The 9,426-nt window shown below is 42.6% G+C and overlaps 1 protein-coding gene across 1 annotated transcript; it reads left to right on the forward strand.

The window, feature by feature from the left end:
- Nucleotides 1-7,315: 7,315 nt before the first annotated feature.
- On the forward strand, nucleotides 7,316-9,322 carry LOC309719520 (heat shock protein beta-1; the record flags this gene model as incomplete). Its single annotated transcript, XM_082555680.1, has 4 exons — nucleotides 7,316-7,670; nucleotides 8,056-8,119; nucleotides 8,346-8,466; nucleotides 8,909-9,322. The coding sequence occupies 4 exons, from the start codon at nucleotides 7,316-7,318 to the stop codon at nucleotides 9,320-9,322; spliced, it is 954 nt and encodes a 317-aa protein (XP_082411806.1).
- Between the last annotated feature and the right edge of the window lie 104 nt (nucleotides 9,323-9,426).

The raw sequence follows: 9,426 nt of genomic DNA on the forward strand, positions 1-9,426 counted from the left end.
TCTCTATCGAGTCAAACCGGGACACTGTTGTTGCCTCTCTGCTACATCAGTGGGCACCGAGGATTGAGATCTCAGCATATAAATACTGTATGTGCGCATAGGAACGCACACAGAAAACGCATGTTCCAGACAGTAAATATGTGTCTGAAGGTCTGTGAAGCGGTTCTTAGTCTGTGTATTTCTGGCAAGAGCCAAGACACACACACACACACACACACACACACACACACACACACACACACACACACACACACCAATGCTGTTAGTATTGCATTTGTCTTAACAGCACCACTGAGAGCTGAATCAAAAGCATTGTAAATGCAATACTTTAGAGCCGGAAAGTGCAGAAGATGAGATTGCCTGTTTTTCTTCCTTGGTGATTTACACTGTATATGGCCGCCTTCTTGTTTTCTGTAGTAATAGAGACAATGGATTGGCAGCAGGCATGGTTGAACCAATTCAAAGAACAAATTTCTTTGAGCAGTAACATTTTTTCCATGTTCAAGCATTGCTCGATATTATTTCTGACTCCCTACTAGCTGCAATAACTTGTAAAACAGCTTTCCCAAAATATATTTCGATAGATAAGTTACCCCATTGTAATGTGTCAGTTCTGATACAGACACGTCTCTCTATTTGCCGGCCAGACGGCCGACTGAGCCAACCTCGCAATAACTATGATGAATGCAGTGTCCACAGGAACAAACCAGCCATTTGACACTTCATCCCCCTTGATGCATTATCTCCTAATATCCTGCGGATCCATGGCAGGCTGTTTGAAGCCTTTTGATTTGGTGTGACTGGCCTCTGCTGAGCCCTCTCCTGTGCATAGGTGGCTCTAATCATCTTAAAATGGGCAATGTCTTACTTCAAATGTGTTTTGTTAGTGGGGGCACTCTTTGGGGGATAAGACAGCATCTGTGTTCCTGATTAGGAAAACTGCCTTCAAAACTCTCTCTCACAGATCCTCTCTCACTGGAGTCACACGGAGGTCACCTTAAAGTAAACTGGGTCACGGATGCGTTCCCCATTGTTTGACTGCAAGTCCAAGATGTGTTGTCGTCTGGGTCTAGAATTGTTTATTTTGCGACACAGTTGCGTAAAGAGAAAACTCAGCGTCCATTAAAAGTAGACGAAGTGACAGGTCTGGATGAGTCTACTCTGCGTGGCCTGTGGGGAGGGGGAGGGGCTGATGAATGAGTGATAGAAGCCCTGCCGTGAAATGAAAGGGATCACATACACAGAGAGATATAAAGATACCACTTGTGAAGGGTATTAGCAGTTCAAGGCAGGAAAACAGGAGGGACCATGAAGATGTTCTGATTTTTAGCAGCTGCCAGATGGGATGGCATGAATCAGAAATCAGGAAAAAAAAAAGAGAAAAGATGGAGAAAGGGAGTCTAGTTCCTTCAAAAGACATTTATTATTTTGGGCGAGATGAATAAAGTTCCAGTGATCTTTGAAGTTAATCCTGATTCAAAGCATCAAAACGATTTGGCAATGATGTGTTTACAGTGGGGTGGGGAAACTCATCATCTGAGAGAATATATTCTGAAGTCTCTCATTCCCCCTTATTCTCACATTAGCACACACACAAACAAAACTGTACTGAACTGGGCTGGAGTCATGCTGTCTATGGAGGCTAACAACAACACATCTTTCCATGTGTTGCTCCTATATTCATGTTCACTCGATTTCCCGGATGTGACGGCCATTTAGGATTTTCACTTCATACCCGGGGAGCTTCTTTATCAGCGCTGCTCTCAGCAGCAGTTCTCAGCAGTGTGATTTTATTTTTTGAAAATTAGTTTTTTTACTCTGTTTCTCACATCAAATGTAGAATTTCTGTTTACATGCATAAGTATCTAACTCCATCCACCAATCTTCTTATGAAGAGTAATGTGAAAAAGAAAGATTTCAGGGACTCCAAGCAGTGCGATGAATAACCCGCCCCACGATTTAGTTGCTTGTTAGAACCACTTTTAGCAGCAGTAACTTGAAGCAATCATTTTCTACATCGCTTTATCAGATCATTGTGGAACAATTGTGGTTTACTATTCTTTACACTGTTGCTTCATTTCATTGAGGTTTACAGGCATTTATTCGTGCACAGATCCTGGGACAGCAGTTTATTGGGTTGAGGTTTGGACTTTGACTGCTCCACTGAAGCACCTTTGGTCTCCACTTTCCTCTTGTCTGGACATTGTTCCACAAGTCCTGTGGTTTGTTCCAATGCAACTTTGCAAACCTAAGCTATCCCCACTATGGTCTTGTTGGAGAGAAGAGACTTACTCCTACTAAGACTCATCCAAGATCCTGTCACAGTTTCACTTGTCACTTGTGTCACAGAGGAAGGAAGAGGAACCAAATGCAGACACTTGGAACTAAACTATAATTTAACAAAAAGCAAGCCATTTATTTGTGGCTGGGAAAAGGTACAAAACAAAAGGCAGATGCACACTGAGGCGAAACTGACTAGAACTAAACTGAAAAAACTAAATGCTAAACACAACAGACAAAGAACGAAACCTTGACGATGATTAAAAACCTGGAAACATGACGAGAACTCGACAGGCAGCCTGAGAAGCAATGAATGAAAACACGCAGACTAAATGCACACAGAAGGTGATCAGAGGGAGTGGAAACACACGAGGAAACAGCTGATTAGAATGAACATAATGATGCCACAGGGGAAGTGAAACCAAACACAATGAACATGGGACACCAGACCTCTGCAAAATAAAACAGGAAACATTAGGAGACCTGGACATGACAACACGAGCTTGACAAGATAAGACATGCAGACATGAAACACATGAAGGGCGAGGGAGACTTAAACACAGAATAGAATAGAATAGAATAGAATAGAATAGCCTTTATTGTCATTGTACAGAGTACAACGAAATTGGAGTGCCACTCCCTTGGTGCAAGTTTCAATAATAAATATAAATGTAAAATATAAAAAGTACAAAAAAAACAATCGTAAGTACTCAAACAATAGTATGTACAATATATACAGGATAGCAGCATTAATATGATGACAGTATGAATAGCAGCATAATATAATGACAGTGACGGTATGGAATAGGTTCAATTGTTTTTGTGCTTATTTACTACGGTGATAGCTCTGGGAAAGAAGCTATCCCTGAATCTGTTTGTCCTGGTTTTATGTGACCTGTACCGTCGGCCTGACGGTAATAGTTCAAACAGTTGGTTGCTGGGGTGAGAGTGGTCCTTGATGATATTGCCAGCTCTGCTGAGGTACCGAGAGTTTGCAGTGACCTCCAGGCTGGGCAGAGAGCAGCCAGTGATCTTCTGGGCTGTGTTGATGACCCTCTGCAGTACTTTCCTGTCTGCAGCTGAGCACCCTGCATACCATGTTGTTATGCCGTACGTTAGGATGCTCTCTATGGTGGCTCTGTAAAATGTCACCAGCAGCCTCTCCTCCAGGTTGTTCCTCCTGAGCACTCTCAGAAAGTGGAGACGCTGCTGGGCCTTTTTAACCACCGCTGTAGTATTTGCAGTCCAGGAGAGGTCATCAGATATCTGCACGCCCAGAAACCTCATGGAGCGTACCCTCTCCACACAGCTCCCGTGAATGTAAAGTGGGGCCGGGTCTGCTCTGCCCTTCCTGAAGTCCAAGATAAGTTCTTTAGTTTTCGTGGTGTTCAGTTGGAGGTTGTTAACTGAACACCACTCAGTCAGTCTGTTGACCTCATCTCTGTAGTCCGACTCATCCCCCCTTGAGATGAGTCCAACCACTGTGGTGTCATCCGCAAACTTTATGATGGTGTTTGAGAGATGGGTAGGGGAGCAGTCGGATGTGTAGAGCGTAAACAGGAGGGGACTCAAAACACATCCTTGTGGAGACCCGGTGCTGAGTGTGATGGTGCTGGACCGGTGGGGGCCGAGTCTGACAGACTGTGGTCTATTTGTCAGGAAGTCCTTGATCCAGAGGCAGATGGGGGTGGAGAGTCCCAGGTGAGACAGTTTCTGGACCAGGATCTCCGGGATGATATGATTGAATGCTGAGCTGAAGTCCAGAAAGAGCATTCTCACATAGCTTCCTCGGTGCTCCAGGTGACTCAGCGCAGTGTGGAGCGCTATGGTGATAGCGTCCTCGGTGGAACGATTTGTCCTGTAGGCAAATTGGTGGGGGTCCAGAGTGGGAGGCAGACCGGCCCTGATGTGCTGACAGACCAGTCTCTCAAAGCACTTCATCACTACAGGCGTAAGTGCAACAGGCCTGTAGTCATTTGGGCTGGCCACAGCTGTCTTCTTGGCGATGGGGATGATGGTGGAGGTTTTGAGGCAGGGCGGGACGGTGTTTGATGACAAGGAAAGGTTGAAGGTTTTAGTGAAGACTCCGGTCAGTTCGTCAGCACATGCTCTGAGAACCTTTCCATGTATTCCATCAGGACCTGCCGCCTTCCTGGGATTCACTGACCTTAGAACACACCTCACTTGGTGCTCCCTAAGTGTTAGTGTGCCAGTGCTGGGGGCGGGTGGAAGTGGTGTGGCAGCTGAGGGCTTGGTCGTCTCAAAGCGGGCGAAGAAACGGTTTAGATCCTCAGCCAGTGAGGCATCAGTCCTAGATGTTGCCTGGTTATTGCTTCTGTAGTTGGTAATGTGATTGATCCCCTGCCACATTTTTCTGGGGTCGTTGTCAGCAAAGTGATCTGAACACAGGGATGAAGACACAAGGGGAATCTAAGAAACAATGAACTATAACAGGGCAACACAGGCAAAATAGAAATGAACTTAGATAAGCTAATGCCATGGACATTTTTGTGCCATGGACTAGTTTAATGTCAGACAATATTTTTACGGACCAGCCTTTAAGGTGTCGGGGACAAAAACAACAAAATCAAATGATACGACCAAGACAAAAACGGTGGTATTTTGTAAATATAATAATTAACTCAAATTCAGTGTGTTGTTGTGTAACTTTATTAGCAGCGTCCTCCTGAAATGCAGCAACAACATTGAGCGTAACATCCTCCTCTCTGCCCCTTAATGTTCTCTGGTCGCTATGGTGAAGCATAAATATTTCTTTCAAAATAAGACACACAACTACAACACGGGAAAAGACCCAGGGAAACCGAGTTCACGATAAAAACCCTGAAAACCATAAATTTCACTCCTTAGCCTCCACTCTCACGGCCTGGTACCAAACGACTCATGGACTAGTACCAGTCCGTGGCCCGGAGGTTGGGAACCGCTGAGCTAATGAACTTAAACATAAACCATAAACATCAAAATGTATTAAACTCAAAACGCTGGGTCAAATGACCCATGATTGTGACAAATCTTTCTTCCGTTCCTCTGATTTTTGCTTCTTACCTTTTTTATTTTGTGGAAAAGTGTAAACTAATATAATTTTTACCTTTTAAAATAAATTACCTTCCAGTTTCTGAATGTGCCTTTTCACCACCAGTATACAGTACCTGCCATGAAAAAGACATATTATTCACAGATTGCTGTTCACAGATTACTTCAGCTTTCTTTGTTTTTATCAGAGTTCATTATTTGGTTAAAGACCGCTTTAGGGAATTGCCACTCAGTTTTGTGATTATACTGGCTGTTTTGATCAAGACGTTTGAGAATATTTTATTAAATCAGCCCTCTGAATGAAATCACTCAACATTAATTAACCAGAATGTGGTTGGGAAATCAAAAGTAATTTTTCATCTAAGAACAATCAGGTGACTAACCTACCTTTTTATACCTTATAGCTTCCATATTGACAGTTCTTGAGTTTAACCTTGAATCTTAACATGCTGAATATAAAAGATTACGCTCTTCCCCTGAGTCCAATTATTTATTTCAGACATATACAAACAAAAAAAAGGGTTGGAAAACAGAGAAGACATGAACAGGAGCCACTTGAACCTCTGCCACTAATTAACAACCAGAGGAAGTGCAGAGGAGGAAGTAATCAGGAAAATTAGCTGCTGGTGTTTTGCTGAAACCTGCTTGGCTAGCAAGTGTTTCTGTACAGCTGCAAGCCCACATATTGGCTGATAATATATTTGTCCAAGAAAGAAAAAGAAAACCCTACACATGCACAAAAAAGGCAGATATACTATCACAAACAAAAAACCTCACAACTGAGAATATAATTTGATATTTTGCTGTTAAATGTTTTCTTTAAACTAACACAACGGAACCTCCATTAAATAACACCTACAAAAAAAAATATATATATATATATATAAAAATAATTCTAACAAGTCTTAAAAATTGTAGTCACCCTGCTTTGTTCTTTCCACATAACTGTTAAATTTCTTATCACTCCCACCCCAGCTAGTTTAACGAAGAGTACGAACACCCTATTGCACCATCAGTCTGTGTGTCCTTCTTTCAGCAGAGATGGAAATCTTTAATGATGTTTGAAACAAAGGAACCAATTTTTCAGGCAACTCCAGCAGCAGCAGGCAAGAATCCCAATTTAACCGCTCACAGCGTATCCTGCAGACAGAATCTGTGGGTGAGGCATCACACGAAGTGTCAGAAACATCTGTTCAATTTGCTTTGTGGTCCAGTGGACATTATGCCAAGATCTCAGGGCACACAGCTCTAAAAATGAAGCAGTGATGTGTCTGTCACACTTGATAAAAGCGGGAACAATGATAATCATTCTGAAAGTGGTGGGGAAAAGAAAAATGGAATGAAAAGGAGCTTTGTAAACTGGATACACACACATATGCCACTGAAACATTTAAAATAACAGCAAAAAGGAGCAATTTTGTCTTCTTCTGTCTTCTCACTGAGACAAACTGTTACCACTGCATGTCCTTCGAGGGTAAAAATTCAGGGGAGTTATGACTGGCTCATGACAAGACTGAGGAGTCCAGTCACTGCTGACAAAATAGAGTTCACAGGGATGTGAGAGGAACAGTCTTCAGGCGACACATGTAACATTTCAAACACAAGCCAGCCATAGCCTGCTTCTGCCTATTTGCCATCCTGCCTATAAAAGTTATAAATATAACTAATTAGTCTGCAGCCTTGTTCAGGCCAGCAAAAGGTAGCAGCCTTGTCTTCACACGCATCACCCCATGCCGATGCAGCCTTCTCATGGGATCACATGAGTGCTTAATAAGTGCTAAAATGGACAGGAGCACTATATAAACCCCCTCTGAGTTTTCTGTGTCTCATCACACTTTGCTTTTATCCTTCCCTTGTCCTTTAAGTAGATTTTAATTGCTGGAATTTCACTGATTTAGCCTCAGGAGTTCATAATTTACTGGCTAACTATCATCAGAAGAAATCTGCTGTGTCCTTTTTAAAATCTTCTTTCATTTCTCAAAATATGAGCGAACAGGTCAAAGCAGACACATCGTGTGGGGAGTACAGCAGGGGTGCCCCTTGGTACCCCTTGAGAAAGTGGTGGCATTTGAGCCAGCTTTTCAGTCAGGATGCTGGCCTGCCATCTTTCCTGGAGTCAGGGGATGCTCGCTGGATGGATGTGGACTGGTTGCAGAGGAGTTTGGCAGCCTGCTCCTGGCCAGGGTACATACCCGCTCCGCTGTTTGTGCCCTACATCTCTGGGTCGATGCATCATCCAAGCCAGACGATTAGTAAGTGGAGGGTCATCATGGATGTGGCTCACTTCACCCCCTCAGAGATTTCTCTCAGCATCAGAGATGGATTCCTGGAAGTCAGAGGTATAGAACATTGGCTTACATCTCTGTTAATTAAACAGCTTGAAGAGTTCACTTTATTAACATTGCTAATTACTTTTACACACAGGATAGTCTCGGGTCTTAATGAAGTATTAAAGATCTTATCTAGCTATCAAATATTATCTCAAAGAGTTATTTAAAAATACTTTTCTTATAGTTCACAGGGAAAAAAATCCTTAAAATGAAACACTGATGGAAAAAAGCTGAATGTAACAAAATTAGAAAGCTGCTTAAATAATGTGCTTGGGGAAATTAAAATCACTGCTCTGTGGCAGAAATTAATTTCCGTGTTGAGTGGTTTCTCTATGTTGCTTGATTCCTCTGTGTGTCCTCGCATTCTTCCCCATAAATGGTAATCCGTCCCCAGGGAAGCACGAGGAGAGGCCAGACGAGCATGGATTCATTGCCAGATGTTTTACAAGGAAGTACAGGTATGCAAAGTAAACACTGACAATAACCTGCAGATGATGAAATATGCAGTTTAAGCCATTTAAAACATTAGTCAGCAGCCAAGCATGCACCACTGATGGTATTTTTTCAACAGTACTCAATCTCTCAAATGTTTGCTGAACTGAACATTTAGATATTAGGTACATCTGTTTCAGTATTTACGCTTTGTATGTCATGCCACTGTAAACCTGTTTGTGTCATTATCAGGCTCCCAGTGGAGATGGATGCTACCAAAATCTCATCCACATTTTCTGTGGATGGTTTTCTGAACGTGGAAGCTCCAGTTCCCGAAACTTCTGTCCCTGCTACAATCCCCATTCCCATAAAGGTGCTGATAACTTTAAAGTTGGTTAAAGAAATACTCTATATTTTGATAACTTGCCAAGGGGTGGAAGAAAAGATCAGTACCACTGACATATTTGTCTGGCACATGTAATTCACAATGCTAGAGCGAGTGGGTGGCTTACTCAGATTAGGATGCAGACAGATGTGGAGAAATTCAACATTTCAGGAATTATCTGATGTACTATTTTTTTGTAGATGAGCCACAAAACATGACAACAGTACAATATTTACCACGCAGACATCAGAGAGGTATTGATCTTTTTGATTTGCTCCTAAGAAACGGTTCCTTTAAAATACAGATTTTTATAGACAGTTTCCTAACAATCTTTTCATATTATGTCCAGTTTAATAACTGTCTTGATGTTGCTGGTATTTAGTTTTAGTTTTAGTTTTTTTTTTTTTAACATATTTATGCATAAATGCAGGTGATAGTAGAGGATAATGGAGAACCGGAGGTAAAAGATGAGAAAGAAGAAGAGAGCGGGAGAGCACCAGACCATCCAGAGTTTGCTTCCTCAGAGGATCACGGGGAAGGCTGTTCATTAGAAGTCCATAGAGATCAGGCCCAACCTGAAGGTGCCACAGTCGGGCTTCAGCAGCATGATGAGAGGATGAAAACAGAAGAGGAGACCCATGAAAAGCCAGCTGGAGATTCCCCCTCCTCAGTGCCTGAAGGTGACGAAAGCACAGACGGCCTTCAAGATTCTTCTACAAAGCCAGAAACAGTGGAAAGCCAAGAAGGCCCAGACACAGACACATCTAGCATAACTCAGCCTGGGGAACAGGTCCAGAGCCAGCAATTGGAAGCAGCAAATATACAGCAGGAGATCACTGAATAAAAACAATATAATGGTGATAAAGTAATGAAACAGCCAGCACTGCTTGCCTTGCTTAGTCTCACAGATGCATTGTAGTCATTAGATATAACAGCCTCGCTATGGGT

This window comes from Aulonocara stuartgranti, assembly GCF_965226115.1.
Source record: "Aulonocara stuartgranti genome assembly, chromosome: 12".
NCBI lineage: Eukaryota > Metazoa > Chordata > Actinopteri > Cichliformes > Cichlidae > Aulonocara > Aulonocara stuartgranti.